Below are 23057 nucleotides of genomic sequence, written 5' to 3'. Positions count from 1 at the left end.
CTGAGCAAGGAGCCCAATGTGGGACTCGATCCCAGGACGCTGGGATCATGACCTGAGCCGAAGGCAGAGGCTTAACCAACTGAGCCACCCAGGCGTCCCGCGTTAAGGTATTTTTTATGTCAGGTTATGTACATCATTTCTACTGCATACTTAATAGATGACAGTACAGTGTAAAGATAACTTTATATGAACTGGGAAACAAACATATTCACTGGAGTAACTTTTGTGTGATACTTGCTTTGTTCTGGAGGTATGCCTCTTATGGTTTATTAGAAGAATTGTGTTTTGAATTTTTGTACTTAAGTGGGATAAGTACAAAGATTATGGAAGTTAGAAAAATACAGTTAATTGTGAATTTAATTTTTATAAGTAAAAAAAAATAGGGGCGCCTGGGGGGCTCAGTGAGTTAAGCATCTGCCTTCGGCTCAGGTCATGATCTCTGGGTCCTGGGATCGAGCCCCGGCCTCGGGCTCTCTGCTCGGCGGGGAGCCTGCTTCCTCCTCTCTCTCTGCCTGCTGCTCTACCTACTTGTGATCTCGATCTGTCAAATAAATGAATGAAGTCTTTAAAAAAAAAAAAAAAATAGGGGCACCTGGGTGGCTCAGTGGGTTAAGCCGCTGCCTTTGGCTCAGGTCATGATCTCAGGGTCCTGGGGTCGAGTCCCGCATCGGGCTCTCTGCTCAGCAGCGAGCCTGCTTCCCCCTCTCTCTCTGTCTGCCTCTCCATCTACTTGTGATTTCTCTCTATCAAATAAATAAATAAAATCTTAAAAAAAAATAGAATAATGCCCATATAGACAGAGAATGAGATTGTCCCACCGTTTTATCCCACGCACTAAAGTCTGATGAGGTAAAACCACACTAAGGAGATACTAAAATCAAAAACAGTGAAATGAAAAGTTGGGCTAAGTTTTTAAGAGTATTTTTTGGCGGGCGGGGAGCGGCGGGGTAGCACCTGGGAGGCTCATTTAGTTGAGCTGCTGCCTGTGGCTCAGGTCATGATTCCGGGGTCCTAGGATGGAGCCACAAGTCGGAAGCCTGCTTCTCCGCCCTTCCCCGACTGCCCCCTGTAGTGCTTTCTTTCTCACGGTCTCTCTGTCTCTGTGTCAAATAAATAAAAGTCTTTTAAAACAACAAAAAAAACCCACTGTTCTGTCCTGCAATACTAACACACTTTTTGTTATTAGATCTGTATCGAAACGTTGCTTTGTAATTTTGCCCTGAAAACTGCCATCTCTTTGATCAACTTCTGTATGACACTGAGCAGGGCCACAGGCAGAGAAAGAAAGCAAGGGCAGCTTGTTTGACCTTTTCTGGGTTTTACAAGTCCTTGGTGTCAGGGAGCCTCTAACAGGGCACGGATTTCTTGAATCTTCTTTTAGCAGGGATGGTTTTCAGTATTTTCACATAACACTTGGGATATATTCTACACAGAGCAAGTAGTCAAGTGTTTTTTCACTTAACACTGGTAACCTATCCTGAAAATCAGACATTCCGCATGAAAACACTATTTTTCATCATATTCAATGGGAAAAAGTAATTCATTATGTCAATCAACCATTTTCCTAAAACATAATTAAAACTCTGGTTAAAACACCCTTACACAAGAAGCAGGCCATCTTGTGAGGTGGTGAAACTCGGGTCCCTGATCTCCAGATGACTGGGAGGCATGCCGTGTGGCTCCCGCCCTCCCTGTGGTGGGCCCGGGGGCCCCGTGTCAGCAGAGTCTACGCAGCACAATCCCAGTTGGCACTTGGCGTACTTTTTAGACATGCATGTGCAATTGAGACTTCTAGTTGGATTTGAAATGCATCTTTAAGTGTTTTCCTGCGTGTTGTGTTGAGGAAAATGTTGATTGGGTTTTCTGACATAAGTACAAATTTATACCTGTAACCATGAACTGAACTACCTATCTTTTTTTTAAGAATTTATTTATTTATTTATTTGATAGAGATCACAACTAGGCAGAGGGGAAGCAGGCTCCCTGCTGAGCAGAGAGCCCAACTTGGGATTGGATCACAGGACCCTGAGATCATGACCTGAGCCAAAGGCAGAAGGTTGACCCACTGAGCACGCCCTTACCCCCGGCACCCGGGAAAGTGATTTTAGAAGAAATGAGATGTGAACAGGGATAACCATGTGTCTAAATCGAAGCACCGCATGAAGTGATGAGTCTTTGCGGGGTTCGGAAGCAGGGAGACTGAGCCACAGCAGCGTAGGCGGCAGGCCAAGGTTGGAAGTCTCCCAGAAAGCAGGATGTAGAACTGGGGCATGGGAGAGAAGCATGTTTAAGGGCTGGGAGGCACAGCCCTGGGATGGAAGCCGTTTCAGAGGCAGGAGAGAGAGACTGTGCGTGACGGAAAGTTACCAGCAAAGTCAGAAGCAGACGCTGCAGAGCCACCGCGTGCCCCATGCGGTGTAAAGTCAGACCCGTCAGCCTGAAACCCCCCAAGACCAAGGACAAACAGGAGACTCTGGACGCTCGGAAAGAGAAACAGGTCACTTTGCATATCAAGAATCAGGATGACTTCGGACTTCTTAGAGAAGTCCGGGAAGCTCTGTTAACAATGATGATGGAAGGTTCTTCCAGTGAAGTGTTTTTTCAACCCATTGAAACCATCAGATACCTCAGAATTTGCCCCATCCTTCTTGACCGACACAAGGTAGTCAGTGGGGAAGGCTCAACCCCAGCAAGGCGCGTGGCAGCTTGGTCCTCTGATCGCAGGAGAGGGCGGTTTGGGGAGGGACAGCGGTGCAGAGGGCGGCCGGCGTGTGCACGGGATCACGGGAGAGGCCTCAGGCGACTGGTCTGCTCCCGCAGCCTCCTTCTGGCACCTTCTCTGGCGCTGCTGCCCACCTGGCCTTTGGGAGCCCCCACGGTCTCTGCATCGCGGGGGACGTGAGGCGCTCGCTGGAGGGAGCTGGGTGGGCCCAGGCTGCAGCTCCTCTTTGCTCGGTCTCCTGTTCCCGTCCTGATGTGTCCCTTGCCCCCACCCCCACCCCAACCGTGAAAACGGTTCGCACCTGCCCAGGTGATCCGGCTGCAGGTTCGCCCTGTTTCCTTTGCGTTCCCCAGCCCTTTCCCGTGTCACTGCTCATTCTCCACTAAAATCAGCTGGTATTTGAGCAGTCTGGGGTTGGTGTGATTGGGGTGAGGAGACAGAAGGAACTTGAGATTTTTGGTGAGCAGCCAGGTGCTAGGGGAGGTGGGAGAGGGGAACCGAGGGTGCTGCTGTGGGTGCAGAATGAGGAGGGAACGGGGCGGACAGCACCCGTGTGCGGGGGGTGAGAGTGGGTTTCTGGGAGAGGCTGGGGGTACTTGGATCTCCCTAGAAGGACTGGCCAGCTTTTGAACAGAAGGTTGGAAAGCGTAGCTAAGAACAGCCTGTCCTCAGGGTTGCTGCTCCAGGAGAGGTGGGGCGGCCCTGGTCGAGTGTGGCTAGCCACCTGGATGGAGCCTGGAGGTCTCTGTGGCTCTCGTCTGGCTCTTTGTGTGCTCGGTGGTGCTCCCAGTAGCTCCATGGCTCGTCTTTGGGGGCGGTCCCCAGCTGTCACGTTTCTAGGTGTTGTGTCAGTCTCCCTGTGCACCTCCTGTTGGGCGCAGTGTCTTTCTACACGTCTGTTTCTCTCTGGCTTTTCCCTTTCTCTCTGCTTCTGTGTGGACCCAGTGGGTGGCCTTTCTTCCAGTGGACAGGGCTGTCTCTGCTGTATCCGTCCACCACTGAGCTAGCTGGTGGGGCCAGCCTCCCTTTCTGCGTTTTCCAGCTCTCAGATTTGCCTTTGAGCCCTTCCTTTAGAGTCCATTACTTTGCTGAAATTCTAAATCTTGTCTTCTGTTTTCCTGAATCCATTAGTCACAGTTTCCTTAAAGCCCAGGCCTGCCCTGTGAGTCCCAGAGTGTGGCCCAGACAGGCTCCCGGCAGGCCCCACGGCCACACCAGTGCTGAGTCCGCTGGTCTCCACCCTTGATGCCCAGGCCCCCTTGAGCAGGAGCCCCCTCTTTTCCCCTGTGGTCTCCTAGGCTCTTGGCCACGTGGGTCCTGCCTGCACGGTAGCATTTCCTTGACTTTAAATAGACTTCTTTTAAAAAGATTGGGGGTTGCCAAGGAGGCACACTTGGTCGGGCGGCGACTCTTGGCTCAGGTCATGATCTTGGCGTTAGAAGATCGAGCCCCTGAGCCCGGATCCCTGCTCCACAGAGTCTGCTTGAGATTCTCTCTCCCTCTCCACCCACCCTCCCCACATGCTGTCTCACAAATAAATAAATAGATCTTTGAAAAAAGTCTTTTTTAATTTGGTTTTCTAGTTGTTCTTGGCAAGGATTTTGGCCACTGAATGCTCTTTCTTGGTTGCATAGAAGGAGACCAGCATCTTAAGCACTGGACATGGGTGACTCACCTCATTTAAAACCCTCATAATGTTGTTTGTTTGGTCTCTTCTAGAGTGTTGAGCAAGCTGTCTGGTTCATTATTCTGACAAAAATTGAAGTCTCTCCTGTAAAAATGTTTCTAGTAGGTGCTGTAGGCCCGTCTTCTGTGTCGGAGCAGGGCATGGCTCCCTCTCCCATGGGCCCTGTCGTCTGGCACCACACTCGGCTCAGTCTGGCCCTTCTGCTTCCAGGAAGCCGCTTTCCCTTCTGTAACTCGGACAGAGCAGGAAGGAGCCTCTGATGGTCTCAGTTGGTGAAATGTTTCTCAAGTTGCTCTGCGGTTTTCTGGAACGTCCAGCGAGGAACTGGAAGTGACTCCCTCCGAGGCAGCAGAAGCCCCACAGCCCCACTCAGGGCGGAGGGTGTGGCTCCCAGACCCCGCTGCACTTGGGGTCCTGTGCGGACCCCAGCAGAGTTGTGAGCAGTGGCGGCCAGCACCACACACAGCTGGACAGGGCTCAGGTCTCTTTTCTGGTTACATCCTTCTAGTGTTTTCTATCTTGCTTTTTGTTGGATCGATTACCGGTTTTCTCTAGTGTTTGATTAATGTTTTATTGTACACTCTGAATCCTGCGCATAAGGAAGTCTGTGGCCACTCAGCACCTCTGGTCTGCTTTGGGGCCTGAGAATGACTCTGATTTGCCGAATCAGCTGTCATGGTTTGGACAGAAATGTCATTTTACCTCCTTGGAGAGCTTGTAGCCAGTGGTCATTGTCTCCCAGAGTCTTCTGTCCCCACCCTCCCACCTTGGTCAGCAGCGGTCTTCAGCAGTCAGTGCTTGTGGAGTCTGTGCGTGGGAAGTCTGGCTGTTGTTGCTGTGTCTGAAAAGGATTTGATTTTATTCCTCTTTCTGAAATGTGATTTAGCTGACCCGAGAACTTGGTGCTGCTCATGGTTCTCTCAGTTTTAGGGGAACTTTCCCACCACATAGATGCAGGCCCGCTGGGGCTGCTCATGAAATGCTGTTTCACCGCCTGACTCTCCTCTTTGCTGGGCTCTGTCCCGCCGCGTGCGTTTGTCTGTTTGTGGGAATTGGCGAACGTGGCCTTCGGGAGCGTCTGCTGGCCTTTCAGCCGTGGGGCTGGGGAGATACTGAGGGAGGCTGTTCTAGAGCACAGACTCACAGGGCGTGAGAGGGTCCCCTATGCAAGCTGCTTGGTTCCAAGTGGCATCCGGGTGTCCTCGCCAGGGGGACAGGCCAGGCGGGTGGGGCAGGGCAACGTCCTGGCAGGTGGCTCCTGTCTTTGGCATTTTCTGTCTGGACAGGAACCAGTGAACGGAGAATGCTGTTTAGTGTCTCTGACACAAGGGTCCCACTGGTGGCTGTGGCTTTGGGGAACCTCAGGACCCCCAGCACTGCCATGGCCTCTGCCCTCTCCTGTAGTCACCGTCCCCTCCAAGACGTAGGCATGGGAGTCTTTCCTGGAGAGGTTGGGGGCAGGACCAGGTGCAGGGGTGCCCGAGAGAGGAAGGAGCAGTTTGCAGGTGGACCCACCTTGCCCTGGGCCACACTCGCACGTGTGTGGGGCTGCTCTGTGGACGCCGTCAGAGGTGCCCAAGCTCGGACCTCGGAGCGTTGCTGGCATCAGGAGCAGATTGCCGCTTCCTGGGGCTCCTTCTCAGCCCCCAGCCAGAGCCAGCACAGAGCGTCTTCTGTTCCGGGGCTCATGTAGAATGTTGGAATCGAGAACCTCGTCACCCACTCATGCCTGGAACTTTCCCCGCAGTATGGAGTGGAGAGGAGCGAGCAGCTGCCCTTGGGGGGAGGGGATGGCTGGAGACCTATAGTGCGATTTGGGGCACCCCCACAACACGGTGTGCGGGTGCCAGCATTTCGTCCTGTTCTGGGTGTGCCCCCGCCCACCAGTCGTCTAGCGGCGCCAGCCCCCCCACCCCCCGGCCGCCCACGGCTCGAAGCATCTGCACGGGGCAGGCCTGGGCCAGCGGGTGACCCTGGGCCATCCTCCACTCATCTGTGGGGTGAGGACTGAGCAGGACCTGACTCCTGAGGTGGAGGGAAGGACAGTCACGCCCTCCATGGTTAAGGCTCCATGGGGGGTGGACGTGCGTGCTGCTGCCCGGAACTCAGCCAAGGACACCTGTCGTCACCTCATGGTGAGTCTTCGCACATACATACTCACTGTCCGCACTGTGCTGGCACTCTTCCGCAGGCCGGGCAGTGAGGCGCTGATGAGGAGCAGGACCCAGTCCAGGCTGTGGGGCCAGCCCTGGCACCCTCAGTGAGCACCAGGCACCGTTTCTCTGCGTGGCGATCCTGTCACCCAGACTGCGGTCTGCCTGGCCTGGCTCCCAGGACCTGCTGAGCAGGGGGCCACCGTCCGTCTGCATGAGCTGTGGGCTGCTGTGCGCTGAAGGCCTTGTTGAGAGGTGTGCCTGCTCTGACGTTCTCCAGGCCCTGGGCCTGCTGCAGGGGGTGGCGGGGGGGCTGCCTCAGGACAGCGTGCGAGGAGCTCACGGGTAGGACGAGGACAGCACTGAGCCCCAGGGCCAGGAGCCCCCTCCGTACTCCTGGAGAGAGTCCCAGAAGGCACATGAACACGTGGTGAAGTCAGCTGTCTTCTAAGGGGCCTGCAGAGTCCCCGAGCGGGGAAGAGAAGAGCAGGGCCGGTGGGCCTGGGCCCCGGCTGCCCCGCAGTGCACGGGCCAGACTTCGCCCCAGGAAGCACCAGGGCCTGCAGCTGGCTGGTGTCAGGGCTTCCTGAGCAGTACTGCTGTGACCACTAGTGGAAACGAAAACATTGTGTTCTGTTGGAAACACTATTTTAGAAATAAGTGCAAATGAGAAAACCATAAAACTAGAGAAATGGAACACACGAAAGCAGGTGGAGAAACAGCCTTCGTGAGAAGACAGTCTCAGACTGCGCCACTCCGAGGCAAGGCCTCCTTGGGTCTGGGACCCGGTGCGGTGGTGCCCACGCACCTGGAGGGCCAGGTGGCCAGCTGCCCTTCTGTATTTCTAGTCATCCTGCAGTATTTTTAGGAGTTTATTTCCCTCGTGGCTCCTCCTGTTTTCTCGGGGTTTGGCTTGAGGCGAGCCTGGCCTCCCGAGGTCGGCACTGCTGGCCAGTGTGTGTCACGTGGGCCCTGCTCAGCACACGGAGCCCAGCATGGGGCCTGAACTCACGATCTGGAGATTGAGACCCAAGCCGAGGCCAAGAGTCAGGTGAATACCCCAGTGAGCCACCCAGGCACCCCCTAGTTTAGGGTATTTTTAAAAAATCAAGCTTTAAGAAGAAAAACATCTACTCCATCACCATCCTGTGCTGACCCCAGCTGCTGGTGGGGGTGGGGGGGCGCTGAGGTCATTGGCTGGTGTCTCCCATCACCTGGTAGCTGGCGGGCGCCCCTACCTGTGGGCTCAGGAAGGGTGATCAAAGGACCCAGAGCTGCTGCCCCATGTGTCACAAAGCCCCTTCCCAGCTGTACTCATCCCTCTCAGAACCCGGTGGGGTCATCTGTGCTCGTGGAGGGCTTGGGAGCAAGTGGGAGCCGGGCATCGGGCAGTTCTGGTCATAGGCCGGCTTCTCAGCTCTGACCACGAGCACATGCATGTGTGATACAAATTTTATTCTTTCTCAACGTCCTCTGGGGGCCTCAGTGCCATTTTGTCGGTGAGACAAGCCCAGGACAACAAGGACCGCAGGGTCTCCACACCCCATCTCGGCTCTGTGTCCTGACTGCCAGTCGTGTGGCCTCCTGCGGCTCGGCAGCTGCCAAGTGCTGTCCCCAGGGTGGCCGCTCTCCAAGCCCTCAGACCAGCACCACCCTCAGGGACCCCCATTCTGTTGCAGCCAAGGGGCTCCAAACAAGTGTGCCTACTGGGGAGGGTGCAGTCTGACACCCTTTTCCAGAAGTTTGAAAAGCTGGTCCTGACTCACAAGTTGATGCCACGACTGGCAGGTCGGGTCATGGTCTCTTAGCTGTGACAGTGTGGCCCCTCCTTTGGAGGGGGTCGATGAGCCATGCGGGGGGCACAGACAGGAAATGCCAGCCTGTCCTGGTCACTGTGGGTGGAGAATGGGCCATTGTGCTTCCAGCTTAGAGCCAGGCTTCCAGAACATGAGACTGAGATGCACTCATTGTTCCAGCTTGGAAAACGTCTTCAAAACAGCATTGAGAATGGAACTTGGGCCTTTTGGAGACGATGGCTGACTAAAGACTTGTTGATTCTACTTCCCTCCCTGAAACTCCCTGAAATGAACAAAAAGAATGAAAAACAGAGTACCAGCTTTAATCTACATTGAATTCAAGGGTCGGCCATAGCGGGAGTAGGACATCGCCCGACGGGGAAGAGGAGTGAAAGCCCGAGCTCTGATCAGCTCGTCCTTCACTAAGAGGGTTTCAGAGACACTGCGGACAGCACTTTGGGCTGTGGGGGGACCCCACATGGGGGCATCTAGTGAGGGAGGCAAGCTGGCACGGGCACAGGTGCCTGGCCACCATTTCCTGCAAGATCTGGACTCTTCAGGAGTGAAGTGGGGAAAAAGAGGGCGATCGGCAGCTCACCAGGGGGCTGCTGACCCTCGTGACTCCTCAGGTCTTGTCTCCCACCGACTGTGGGCCCAGGAGAGACCTCGGCTCCCCTGGGCCTTGGCTGCACACTGATGCCCAGCCCTGAAGGAGAGTGGGCGGGACTCCCTCGGGCTGACGCCGCCCTGCTGCTGCTCAGAAGCCTTTGGGAGACTCTCTTGTTAGACCCCAGGGAAGAAGCTTGGGGGTGCTGCTGTGTGGTCCACAGAGCCAGCCTGCCTGAAAGGGTGGCCAGCCTGAGCACGGCACGGAGAGGAATCGGCCCGAGGCCTTCTTGGGAGCCCTGCGTTTGTGGGGTCTCAGCCATTTCTGTCCCTTGAAAACCAGAAATGTCCTAATACCAGAAACTCATCCAGGGCAGGGCTGGGGAAAAAGAAAAGTTGGTGATAGAGGATTCTGGAATGTTAACCCTGGCTTGAGGCTGTTCCTTTTCTTGTTTAAAAGATGAGCAGTCAGGCGTCTGGGTGGCTCAGTGGGTTAAGCCTCTGCCTTCGGCTCAGGTCATGATCTCAGCTCCTGGGATGGAGCCCCGCATCGGGCTCTCTGCTCAGAGTGGAGCCTGCTTCCCTTCCTCTCTCTGCCTGCCTCTCTGTCTGCTTGTGATCTCTATTTGTCAAATGAATAAATAAAAATCTTAAAAAAAAAAAAAAAAGAGCAGTAACCAGGGAACAGCGTGGGCCTTTATGTAGAGACTAAGGAAGGAAGAAGGAGGGAAAGAGCACATTGAGCGGTGGGTGAAGGGAACAGACGTCGGGAGAGACGTTCAGACAATATTCTCTGTGTACTAAAAGACGGGAAATTTAAAGTACATGAGCGAAGAGATCAGAGGAAAGATGAGATAGCAGTGGGGGGAGTGGGCTGGCAGAGCTGAGAAAGGAAGTTGAGGACAGCCCGTCACCAGCACGAGGGCCCCGTCCGCAACAACAGCAGATGGCGGCTTGGACGCTGCTGAAGAAGACTTCGTCCTCCAGAGGACAGGCTGCTGGGAAAGAAGGAGCCGCATGGAGAGAACGAAAGAGAAAGGTGGCCCGAGAGAAGCTGCACCAGAAGGCCGCAGGGAGGCTCCGTGTGGTCGTGATGGGTGTGCGGAGCCCCAAGCAGAGACGGCATCCAGGGCCTCCTGGCGGGGAGGAAGGCCGGCTTTGTACACGGAGAGGGCACATCAGGTTTCTGGACAAAATGGATGTTGAGATGACCAGCAGCAGAAGAGGAACGGAGTCCGTTGTCCCGCCCGCCTCACCCGCTCTGCTCTGGAAGGCAGTGGAGTGAAGGCAGCAGGGTGCGGGTGAAGAAAGGCTCTCCAGGACTTGGTTCTGAGCCGGCATGGCTTCAGGATGGGTGCCCCACCTGGAGGAGGTGTCTGCCAGGTGTTCCGCTCAGCAGCTTTAGAAGGAAGGTCATGTACCTGGAAGCAGAGTGTCTACCCAGACTGCTCTTCTGCTGGACATTTGTCCATTTTCCCCACTTGGTTATTTAGTCTTTTTTTTTTTTTTTGAAGATTTTATTTATTTATTTTGGCAGAGAGAGACACAGCGAGAGGGAACACAAGCAGGGAGAGTGGGAGGGGGAGAAGCAGGCTTCCCACTCAGCAAGGAGCCCAATGTGGGGCTCGATCCCAGGACCCCAGGATCATGACCCGAGCCAAAGGCAGATGCTTAACAACTGGGCGAGACCCAGGTGTCCCGAGTTGATCGTTTATTTATACCGTCTGGACTTGCAGATGTTTATTTTATCCTTCAGGTTGTCACCCACGAGGACGTACCCGCCCCCAACCCATGCTGCAGCTTTGGTCATTGGGAGCTCCGTCAGCCCTTTAACAGACCCTATCACTGTGGCTTTGTTTCCATTTTAGCTCTTTGTTACTTACTGCCTCAGTGGGATGCTGTAGACTCATCTGTGCCTTGACACAGAATAATCAAACATGTACTGAATAAACACACTCTTTAATCACTTGGAGTTTACCTTAGCATACTATATAACTAAGACATAAAAATGTTTGTTCTACACTATGCAATGTAGGATTCCAAATTCCAAATCCAGAAAACACAAAACTATATTGATGGTACAAAGACTGCGGCTACCAGTGATTCAGGGGGGGAGGAAAGTTGAATGGGGGCCCACAGGGGTTTTCTTGGAGGTGGGGCGGGGTGAAACTATTCAGCATGATACTGCCTTATCTGACACTATACATTTGTCAAAGCCATGGAAATTTACCGCAAAAAGAGTGAACTTTAACATGTGCAAGTCTGTTTATTTGTTTTTAAAGATTGTATTTATTTATCTGACAGAGAGATAGAGAGAGCACAAGTAAGCAGAGAGGCAGGCAGAGGGAGAGAGAGAAGCAGGTTCCCTGCTTAGCTTAAATCTCTTTAAAACATAAATAAGAGCAATAAGAGTAGGGGTGCGGTTATAGTCTATAGAGAGTGAGGTCTGTGGCAAGAATGGCAGGCGGTGCGGGACAGGAGAAACGGCAAACCCACGTCTGAAGTCGTGTGATTTCCCTTGAAGGTAGATTATGATAAATTAAATACAAACACTGTAAACCCAAAAGCATATACTAATATAGCAAAACAATAAATTACCTACAGCTAATAAATTAGCAGTCAAGATAAAATTGAATCACATGAAATACTTAATACAAAAGTAAGCAAAAAAGAGGGAAGGGGGAACAAGGAACAGATGAAACAAATTTTAAAAAGTAGCAAAATGGTAGATTCCAAGCCAGCCGTGTCAATGATCACAGATCTAGATGGCGTAAGCACCCAGTGAAAGGTAGAAATTGGAGTGACTGGGAGGCTCAGCTAGTTAGTCTGGGTCTTGATTTCAGCTCAGTTAATGATCTCAGGGTCGAAGGATGGAGTGCTACTCCCTGCATTCAGCAGGGAGTCCGCTTGAAATTCTCTCCTCTGCTCCTCCCCACACTTGTGTGCGCACACATGCTCGCTTGCTCTCGAGTCAGTCTTTTATAAAAGGCAGAAATTAGTGGATGAGGGGTGCCTGGGTGGCTCAGTGGGTTAAGCCTCTGCCTTCAGCTCGGGTCATGATCCCAGGGTCCTGGGATCGAGCCCCACGTCAGGCTCTCTGCTCAGCGAGGAGCCTGCTTCCTCCTCTCTCTCTGCCTGCCTCTCTGCCTGCTTGTGATCTCTGTCAAGTAAATAAATAAAATACTTAAAAAAAAAATTAGTGGATGAAAAAGCTGTACCCAAATGCATGCTGGCTACAAGAAACCCACTTTAAATGTAAAGACACAAATAGGTTAAAAGTAAGAAGGCATGAGAGGTACCATTCTAACACTAATGGGGAGAGAGGGGGAATTGCTGTAATAATATCAAATATACCGATTTCAGAGCAAAGAAAACTACCAGGTGAAGATACTTCATAATGATGAAGAGGTAATTTTGCCAAGAAGACAACATAGATTTTCCACACCTAATAGCGGAGCTACAAAACACATGCGACAGAACCCGATAGAACGGCAGAGAAATAGGCAAATTTGCAATTACAGTTGCTGCTTCTGGTGCCCTTTTCTTTGTAACTGGGAAACTAAGTAAACCGGATATTAGTACTGTCGCTGCCAGCCCCTGACCTGGTTGCTGTTCACAGAGCACTCGACCCAACGGTCTTTCCAGTGCCTTTGAAATGTTTACCAAGATACATCGTTTGTCTGCATTGTAATTTTTTCAGACAAAAATGGAATTATGTTAGAAACCAATAAACATACTGGCAGAGTAAATCATATACTTCCTTGTAATCCACGAGGGAGAGGAGAAATGCACAGGGAAATTGGAAAGGTTTTGCATTGGGTGAAAAACAGTCAGAATCTGTGGGTTGCTGGGGGAGCCGTGCTCTAAGGCGGGCTTCACAGCACTAAATGCCTGACTTAGACTGAGGGTTTAAAAAAGTCCCAGGAGCACCTGGGTGGCTCAGTGGGTTAAAGCCTCTGCCTTCGGCTCAGGTCATGATCTCAGGGTCCTGGGATCGAGCCCCACGTCGGGCTCTCTGCTCAGCGGGGAGTCTGCTTCCCCCTCTCTCTCTGCCTGCTGTGATCTCTGTCTGTCAAATAAATAAATAAAATCTTTAAAAAAAAAAAAGTCCCAAACACTCAACTTCTACCTTAAACCCCCCCAAAGAAGAACAAAATAAATCCAAAAGACTGCAAAGAAAGGAAATAATTCAGATCAAAGTGGAAACTAAAGCAGAAAAGACACAAAACTGATGTAGCCACACACTTTTTTTTTTTTTAACAAGGTCAATAAAATTGACAAACTTCTGGCCGGCCAGATAAGGCGGAAGAGTGAAAACATAAATCACGGACATCAGGAACAGAAGAGCTGGCGTCACTACGGGTTACACTGCCCCTAAGAGGGTACTGGAAGAACGACGTGTCAGCTGTGTGCCGGGGACCCTGCCGGCTGGAGTGGAACGGCCAATGCCTTGGAAGGCAGAACCACTGCCGTTGACTCAGGAAGTTTAAGACCTGGTCCGCTCTGTCTTTACCAAGCACATCAGAATCGTGGTTAAAATCCTTCCCACAAAGGAAAGGACAAGTCCAGACGGCCCTGCAGTCATATTATGCCAAACGTTTGCGGAACAGATGACAGCCGGTCCACACGAACCCCCAGAAAACTGAGGGGGTTCATTTTGTTCGGCTAGTATTATCCTGAGAGCGAAAGCAGGCAGAGGGGTACAGGAAGAAATGCATAAGGAAATGCAGACGAGCTGGAGTAATTAAAACAATTTCAGAAATGAAGAGCAAAGTTGGGCGGATGTCCTGGTGTCTGGGGCATTCGGAGCCCGAGACGCGGCTTCTGTCCCAGATTGGAGGAGGCTTTCTGGAGGAGACGACACAGGGTGGATTCCGGAGCGAAGAAAACCGGTCACGTGCCTTGGAGGTTCTCTGTGCCACCTGCTGTGCCTTCTGCTCTGGACCAGCCCTGAAGGGTAGGACAAGGAAAGAAAGGGTGACACAGGTGGAGATGGTTAGTTTGAGTTGCTTTCAGGTTATGGTATATAATTTTTAGTTTTTCAGAATTTTATTGACACTGCTCAGTATTTTTCTTAAATGTTGAAGCCATATGAGAAGGTCACTTGTTTTTGCCCAGAGAGACAGGGACTTAGAAATACTTAAGTTTCTTTCTTTCTCTCTTTTTTTAAATTTTTATTTTTTTAAAAGATTTTATTTATTTGCCAGAGATAGAGAGAGAGAGTACCCACAAGCAGGCAGAGAGGCAGGCAGAGGCAGCGAGAGAAGCAGGCTCCCTGCCAAGCAAGGAGCCCGATGCGGGACTTGGTCCCAGGACCTTGGGATCATGACCTGAGCCAAAGGCAGTGGCTCAACCAACTGAGCCACCCAGGCTCTTTTTTTAAAAATGGCATTCCCAGTATTTTTAAGTATTTAAATAAAAACTGTATGGATATTCAAGTGGCAGAAGGGAGGAGGCTGAGAGCTTCTCCTCCGGGTGGGTCATCTCTGGCTCATGAGCCGAATGCGGTCAGGTTGACCTGTGGTGTCACGTTCTCTGGGCCTTGGAGAAAGTGTGCAACTGGTCTGTAATCTCCCCTCTCGGGCCCCTGGCCAGCTGTGCCCCACCTGGTGCTTTGAATCTGTTTTATTTCCCCTTGACTAGCATAGTGGGGATCTGTGGGTCAGCCTCTGCTGGGAGGGTCCTGTCCTGGTACCAGCTGGGGTGCGGACAGTGTCCCCAGCGACTCTTCTGCTCCTGATTCCTGCGGGCTTTCTCCTGAAGTGATGCATGTGTACAGAAAAGTGTGAGCGGGGCGCCTGGGGGGCTCAGTCGTTGGGTGTCTGCCTTTGGCTCAGGTCATGATCTCAGGGTCCTAGGATCGAGTTCTGTGTGGGGCTTGTTTCTCAGCAGGGAGCCTGCTTCCCTCTCTTTCTCTGCCTGCGGCTCCCCCTGCTTGTGCGGTCTCTCTCTCTTTCTCTCTCTCTCTGACAAATAAATAAAATCTTAAAACAAAAACAAACAAACAAAAAAAACGTGAGAGCCTGGGCATGAAGCTCCTGAGCTTTCATGAACCAACACTGGCATGACGGCCCCAAGCGGGACCTCACGTGGCCGTGCCCTCTGGGCCCCGCCGTTGGTCCCCGGCCTGGAGCCTTCCCTGCCTGGTTGGGAACTTGACGTGCATCTGATTGTGTTCGGCCTCGGACTGTCTTCTCCCGGCGAGAGACGCCTGCATGAGCTCGGAGGGTACGTTCTGCCATGATGAACACTGGGCAGTTTCCCGTGTGGGCTCTTGGGACCGGGGCTCAGGGATCGCTGTGTGCGGGTCTCTGCCAGCCCTTGCCACGGGCAGGGGAAGCCCTCCGTGGGGGCCGGGGTATGTGCAGGTTTGGGCAGTACTGCCCACTGTGGTCCTGAGCGGGTTAGCCCATCTCCCGAGGCCCTGATGAGCCTCCACACCCTTGCCAGCACGTGGTGGTTTTTCTTTCCCACTTCGGCCATTTTGGTTGGCGTAGTTAAAATACAGTTCGCGGGCGCCTGGGTGGCTCAGTTGGTTGGACGACTGCCTTCGGCTCAGGTCATGATCCTGGAGTCCCGGAATCGAGTCCCGCATCGGGCTCCCAGCTCCACGGGGAGTCTGCTTCTCCCTCTGACCTTCTCCTCGCTCATGTTCTCTCTCACTGTCTGTCTCTCAAATAAATAAATAAAATCTTAAAAAAAAATACAGTTCGCCTCTATGCTGTGGATCGCAGACCAGTTTCCTGATGACTGTAGAGGTCGAGCTTGCTTCCGTGTGTTCTTAACCATATAAGTACTGGGTTTTGTTCTAAAGTATGTACTCACTTCTTTTCTCCATTTTTCTACTGGATTCTGCCTTTTTCTAGGAATGTCGTATGTGTCCTGGATTAGTCCTGTGTCCCCTTTGACGGATGGGATAAGTGTGCGCTCCTACAGACACTTCCCATTCCAGACTTGCCTTTTTACTCAGTGGTGTCTTGACAAACAGGGGCTCTTAATTTTACTGTGGTCCATTTATTAATTTTTCTTTGTGGTCAGTGGGTTTCTGATGTCTGATTAAGATACCAGAAGCTGCTGTAGGACTACAGACATTTTCTTCTACATTTTTGCTGAGAGCCTAGTTGTTCCACTCTTCGGAAGCTCGTCTCGGCGTCCATCTAGAGCAGACTTCTGTGGGTGAGCTGCGGCAGGGGTCGGGGCCGTTTGTTCCGTGCATGCATCTCGTCAGCACAACAAGGCGTCTGCGAAGTCTGCTCCTTGTCACAGGTCAGGGGAGCCTGCGCGGGGCTCGGCTGTCTGCAGACGTGTCTGCATCCTGCCCCGCTGGGCAGCTGTGGCGTCCCCGCTCCCGTCAGAGCGGTGGACCCTGGCACAGGCGGCGGGCCGGCTGGTGAGGGACTCTCCGCGGGCCGGGCCGTGCCTCGTGGTCAGCGGTGCGCGGGGCCGCGCTAAGGTGCTTCCGGAACGTCTGTGCTTAGAGATGTTTGCTCTCTCGCAGGGTGGTGCCTTCCTGACTGACGCTGGCGGGGAGCCCCGATGAGCCGCTGACTTCTGTCCACCTGGGTCGCCAGGAGAAGCCTGCGATGTCCCAGACAAGGGATTATGAATGTGAGAGCCATGACGCTGGAGCGCAGGAGCCCCGGGTTGCAGGGTCGAGCACGAGGTGAGGAGAGGCCGTCTGCGCGGGCCAAGTTGCAGGCTGGTGCCTGCCTTTCGGGGACGTGACGGTGGCCCGTTGCCCAGCTGTGTGGTGGGGGTGTGTTGCTGTCCCACCTGCTCCCAGCGGGACCGGCAGCTCTCAGCCGTGCTCTGTGCTTGCTCCTGAATTGGACGTCCTCCCGTGGAAGCCCCGTCCCCAGGGGTGGCCCCTGCTTCTTGCCACAGACGCACCCCAGAGGGAAGGCCTTCTCGTGCGGGGTCTCAGATGCCCTGCGGGCCATGGCTCGACCCAAGTCCACGGGCCCACTCTAGGCATCAGTCCACGGCAAGGCCTGTTACCATAGTTCATCATTTTTATTTTTTCATATTTTTGTTTTATTTGGAAATACTTCCATATTTACAGAAAACTTGCAGGAGCAGAAACGCGGCACTGAACACTTGTGTCCCCTGGCCCTGATTCACCCTCGTGGCCTCTGTATACCTCCCCTCCCGTCACACACGGCCACGTCTCCAAGTCTCCCAGGGCTGGAGAGATACGGCTGTGAGTGAATCTGGTGGGGGGCGGGGTTGCAGGTCTCCCGTGTCCTCTGCCTCACGGTCGCTCTTCAGCCGCTGGGTCCTCCTGCCGGTGGCTGCACACCCCACCCTGCGCAGCGCACTGCTCGTGCGCGTTCCTTTCCACAGCTGCCCTCTCTCTGCCTGTGCAACATTGACACTCAGTAGTGGCCCTTTTTTAAAAAAAATCGTTTGTTATTTTTCACAAAGATTTGATTTATTTGCCAGAGAGGGCACACATGCACAGACAGGGAGAGCTGCAGAGGGAGAAGCAGACTCCCCGTGGAGCAGGGAGCCCGACGCGGGGCTCCATCCCCAGACCCTGGGATCATGACCTGAGCCGAAGACAGACGCTCCACCGACTGAGCCCCCTAGACTCCCGATGAGTGGCCCTTTCTCAAACAGAGAGCTAGGTTGGATTGGACGATTTCTTAGCAGAATGTCGCACGGTGATGTCTCGCCCTTCTCAGAGTCTCCCTCTGCGGGCGCACGTCCACCTACCTGCTCCTCGCTGGCGTGGGTGTTCTGCTTCTTACGTGGTCTTTCCTGGGATGCGACTGACCTCCAGCTGCAGCCCCCCACACCTCCCAGCCAGTGCACGGCACCGTGAGAACAAGAGCCTCCTCCTCCTGCTCGTGCTTGGGTTGGTTCCTTCTCGCCGCAGACTCATACATTTCTTTCTGCTCTGCATGGTTTGTAGTTGGTTCCCGCACAGCGTCCTTCGGCACCGGCGTTGTCCCCGATTGTGCCACTGAGCCCCGCCCCCGCGTGCCCACGACTCTCAGGTGCCCCTTCCTTCGGGCTCCAGGCCCCTCGCCTCCCGCAGCCCACTCTGCTGCCCAGAGCTTCAGCGCGCTGACTCACGTGCTCGTTCGGTAACGTGTCCGAAAATTGTCGGCGAGCTGCTTGCCCGCGTTGGCGGACCGTGGATGTGACACTGAAGAGAAGGCGGGTCTCTTCGGACCTCGCCCCGCCGAGTGCGGTCTGTGCAGGCACAGGGGTACCGGGTCTCGTCCCACTCTGGGCGTGGCTCCTTCTCCCCTCTGTTGGGTCACGCTGGTCACTGGAATACGGGAGGGTCACCATTCCCTTCATTCTCCCTTTCCTTACTGACCTCATTTGTCTTCAGACAGGGAAGCCATTAACGTGCTTCCAGAAGACAGACCACATCAGGTACATGCAGACCTCTGTGCTCCCGCACGCCCCGTGCAGGCGGTTTTCCGGGCCTCCCTCCTTGGGAGCGTGTGCACCACAGTGCTCGGCCGTGTCGCCGGTGTTGCTGGAGGTTCGTCTTCAGGTGCATCCAGGTGAGGGAACACAGGGTCGTAGGTGTCGGCCAGCTGCCCACAGCCTCCCCTGGACGGAGCTCGGGGCGGCCCGGGTCTCAGTGCCGCTTGGGTTTATGTCTGATGCCAGGACTCGTGGGACAGCTCGTTTTCCCATTTCTCTGTGGCGCTTCTGTGGGGTTAGGGTTCAGATTTGTGTGGGAAGGGTACGAGCCCCTTACGTGTAATTTATACTGCAAGTATAACGTTTTCACCGAATGTGCCCCGGAAAACAGCGTTTTACTTTATACTTTGTCAGTCTTGTCTTTTAGTGCACCTGGATTTTTAAGTCGCCACTGGCAAGTCTTCCCGTCCGTTGTGGTTGTGGGGAGCGCTCGCACGGCTTAGCTCTAGTGCATAGAGGAGTGGCTCTCGTGGGTGACGTGGCTCTGATTTTCGCTCTCCAGATGCCACCGCGTCGTGCAGCACCTTCACCGTAGTCCGCAGCAGCGTGTGTCGTGCGCCGCGCAAGTCGTGGGGCTGCTTCTGCCTTTTTGTTGACCCCGATGACCTCTGCACACATTCTTCATGGCCTGGCCTGGCCTCAGCCTGACGTAACTGAGGCCGTGTGGGCCTGCGGCGTCCTGGGCCGCTCTCCGCACAGCTGACTCCTTCGGCTCACGCGCCTCCTGGGGCACAGCCAGTACCTGGCAGGACACAGGGCAGCCAGCCCCGCCCCCTCAGCACCCGTGCCCCTGGGGCCCAGGTTGTCTTCCAACACACAGGGCTCTGGAGGCCCGCGGTGGCTGCTGGCTCTGGCAGGGGGGATGCCAGGTCCTCTGCCCCAGCGCGTGAGCCCGCCCCCCCAGAGTTTTCCTGCTGGCTGGTCAGCCGCTTCAGCGCCTACCCGGCACCTGGGGAGAAGGAGGATCTGTGCGGTCTTGGTTCCTCACTTTCCTTCCTCTAGAGTAGTCGCTCGTCCTTGCTTTCCATGAATCATTTGTCTTTTTTTTTTAAAGATTGAATTTATTTATTTGAGAGAGAGAAAACACAAGCAGGGAGAGCAGCAGAGGGAGAGGGAGACTTACTGCTGAGCTGGGAGCCCGACGCGGGGCTCCATCCCAGGACCGCGGGATCATGACCCTGGCTGAAGACAGACGCTTCACCGACTGAGCCCCCCAGGCGTCCCTGAATCATTTGTCTTAACCCTTCCGGTTTGTGGACTTGCGTTTGTATTCTGGGTAGCCGTTGTGTTCGGGTCACACACATAGAAGATTTTGTCTCAGTTTGTGCTCACGCTTTTTCATATTGTTTGGTTGGTTTTGAGGAACAAACATTTTAAAGTCCAACATAGTCTGTCTCACTGATTCGCTCTGTGCTTTTGTGTCTTCTCTGTCTGACTTGATACCCTTTCCTGAGTGAGGTCCTGAAGCTCCTCTAGATGTTCGAAGGTTTGAATTAGTGGGTCTCTAACTGCACAGCTCTCTGTGGAGACAGGTGGCCTGGGCTGTGACTGTGCCCCATCCGTGCGTCTGCGTGCACAGTGAGCACAGTCGTGCGGTTGCTTCCCGGTGGCTTCCAGGCCTTTGCACGCCCCTTCCCGCTCTCGTCCCACGCCTTGGCCCTTCCGTATGCACAGTGGTCAGTCTGCCCCTCCCCCAAGGAGATGTCCTGTTGGGCGCTGACTGGTAGTGTACCAAGACCACAGGCCCATCTGGGGGGTATTGCCGGTGGCACTGTGCGCAGCTCCTGGGGTGGCCCCTCGTTCCCCTGTGAAGATCGGGGCTCTGCCGGCCGCGCTCCCAGGACCGTGTTCTTGCTGCTGTCTTGCTGCTGTCCCGCTCTGCTGGCTGCGCTCCCAGGACCATGTTCTTGCTGCTGTCTTGCTGCTGTCTCCTGTCCCCGTTTCCTGCTGCCCCTTCCCAAGGCATTAATGCTCCCTGCCTCCTCGGTGCTGAGTGCAGGTCCTGCCGGCGCGGGGAGGGCCGTCATGGTTGCATCTCCTCCGTCCCATCGCTTCTCTATTCCCTTCGGGGTCTCATCATGCACCAAAGACTGGGCGGTGTTGGGCTCTGCTGGTGCTCTGGCGGAGGGCCCGGGGCTGCCACGGTCATGGCTGCCGAGCCCCCCGGGGTCGTGCACCCATCTCCACACGGCGTTGTGTCCACCCGGGGCCTCACCCTCGGGTGGCCGTCCCGGCATGAGAGGGCTGCTGGGGCTGCCAGCTGGGCAGGCTCGGGACGCGCATGTGCGGGTGTCTGGCGCTCTGGGTCTCAACGAGGCAGGTTACCAGGACCGAGCCCTCGAGGGGTAGACCATGGGAAGGAGGGCAGCGTGCCCCTCCCCGTGCCCGTGGGACACAGGTGGCCGAGCAGACTCAGGCCAGGCCAGTCTGAAAGTCTGATGGAACCGCAGGTGGGTCCCAGTGAGTGTGCCTGGGGCACTGCCGGCCGAGCACAGGGGCCGTGGGTTGCAGAGCCGGTGCTGTTGCGTCTGGTGTGCTCGCGCGGGCGTGAGGGTCGCGTCTCCCGAAGCAAAGCTGCTCACCGTGCGCCCGGTGGTGGCGGACGTGGCAGGGCGGGCGCTTGCTGCCTTCTCTGTCCCGCCGTTGCTCACGGCTCTGCCTGGGCCCCACACCCGCGCCTCGTTCCCCGGGTGAGCGATGCCCGGGCCCCGGCCCTGGTCAGGAGCGGAGCCTCTGGGCGGGGAGAGTCGAGGAGCTTGTCCTTCAGGCAGGGCTTCTGGGCAGGGCTGGGCTCGGGAGCGGGAGAGGACGGGCGGGCACGGCAGGCTCCGCCACTCTTCTCTGGGAGGCTCAGGCGCCCTCCAGCCCGCCCCGTGGTTGCGCTCTTCAGCCGCAGCCTGTGCTGACGCGTTCGTCTGGCAGCGAGGGTGGGTTCGGTGCCTTCTGGGCTTTAGGACTCCGTGTCTTCATGGCCACACTGGCTGGCTGTGGGCAGCAGGAGAGTGACAAGAGAGCAGCTGCACAAAAGGCTATTGTTCAGGGCATGCGGCCGGTCCGATGAGGGGGTGGGAGTTTGGGACAGAGTGCTCCCGTGGAGTCTGAGGACAGGTGAGGCCCCTGCGGCATAGCGCGGGGGCAGCATGGGTCCCTGAGGCAGACAGGTGTGCGTGGTGTGGGGACTGGTGCCAAGGAGGGCCTGGAGGGGGTCCCAGAGAGCCAGGTGTGCAAGGAGCCAGCGGGGATGACCCGGGGCTGAGCACTTGTGGGGTCTTGATACCCACTCGGGCTATGGCTGACTCACACTGGAGCCCAAAGTCATCCCTGCCTCTGTGCTTGTCCGGGTGGCACGCGCTCTGTCCTCGACTCCAGCCACCCTGCAGGAAGTCTCAGCCCCTCTACACCCCAGCCCCTGTCTCCCCTCTGCCTTCCCTGGGGAGCACCTCACTTTGCAGCCCGTATGCTGACCCGCTAGGCTCCCCAGAAGTGGCAACCCTTTTTCTAAATGAGATAAAATTCACATAAAATTTGCCCTTAAACAGTGGACAGTCAATGTTTCAGTATACTGACAAGGTTGTGCAACTCTCAGCTCTGTCTGCACCTGGGACATTGTCCCCCCACATAAAGGGACCCCGTTTCATCAGCAGCTGCCGCCACCCCCTCCCCCAGCCTGGTGTCCACTCATCTACCATCGCTCTCTGGATTCTTCTTGTCCTGACTCGACATAAATGGAATCACGCGACAGGTGGTCTGTTATCATTAGGTTCTCCCCAGAAGGTTTGTGCGTGCCGGGGTGTGTTTCAGGCTCATTCCATCGCATACCTGTACCGCGCGTTGTATCTGTTCATGTCTCTGTGTGTCGTGACTCTTACTGCCGTGAACATTTGTGCACAGGTGTCTCTGTGGGTTTCTCTTGGGTCAGAGAAATGCTGGGAATTTCTGAAGAGCTGCCAGACCGTTCCCGAGAGCGGCTTCCCACCAGCAGAGTATGAAGGCTGCAGTCTGTCGCGTCCTCTCCAGTGCCTGCTGTGGTTTTACAAACTGTCGAAGCCGTCCTGGTCTGTGTGGAGTCTCATGCTTGGATTTGCATTTCCCTGATGACGGATGAGGTTGAGCACCTTTGCATGCGCTCGTTGGCTCTTTATCTTCTTCGAAGAAATGCCCATTCAGATTCTTTGCCCATTTTTTTCTTTGGCTGTTTGTCTTGCACGAGTTCTTTGTATGTTCTGGATACAAGTCCTTGACCAGAGCCGCAATCTGCAGTGCGTTCTCCCATTCTGTTGTTGTCTTTCCACTTTCTTGATGGTATTGTTTGTAGCACAAAGTTTTTAGGTTTTTTTTTTTTAAGATTTTAGTTATTTACTTGAGAGACCACAGAGGCAGAGGGCAGGGGGAAGCAGACGTCCTGCTGTGCACCAATGCGGGGCTCGACCTCAGGGTTATGACCCAAGCTGAAGTCAGACGCTTAACCAACTGAGCCACCCAGGAGCCACAAAAGTTTTTAATTTTGCTCAAGTCCAATTTAACCTGTTTTTCTTTCGGTGCTCGTTTTCAGTGTCAGGTGTAAGAATCCAGGGCCAGATCCAGGATCATGAAGACACACCCTCGTGTGTTCTTCTCAGTTTTATAGGGGCAGCTCTTACATTTGGGCC

General features: G+C 54.5%; 1 protein-coding gene across 4 annotated transcripts in view; it reads left to right on the top strand.

Annotated features, from left to right (window-relative positions):
• Positions 1-23057, top strand: part of ARHGAP39 (Rho GTPase activating protein 39) — a 93211-nt gene that overhangs the window by 23271 nt on the left and 46883 nt on the right. For 2 of the 4 annotated variants that reach the window (XM_059395406.1, XM_059395405.1), the window contains exons 1-2: positions 16549-16627; positions 18308-18485. In XM_059395406.1, the coding sequence (XP_059251389.1) occupies positions 16567-16627; positions 18308-18485 (239 nt within the window). In that variant the 5' untranslated portion in view covers positions 16549-16566. Of the gene's footprint in view, positions 1-16462; positions 16628-18307; positions 18486-23057 lie in introns of those variants that run through there. The other 2 variants (XM_059395407.1, XM_059395408.1) reach the window with 1 other exon arrangement.

The sequence above is a fragment of the Mustela nigripes genome, chromosome 3 (assembly GCF_022355385.1).
Source record: "Mustela nigripes isolate SB6536 chromosome 3, MUSNIG.SB6536, whole genome shotgun sequence".
Lineage (NCBI taxonomy): Eukaryota > Metazoa > Chordata > Mammalia > Carnivora > Mustelidae > Mustela > Mustela nigripes.
The sequence above is the reverse complement of the archived record's forward strand: the minus strand, read 5'-3'. Positions and strand labels throughout refer to the sequence as shown.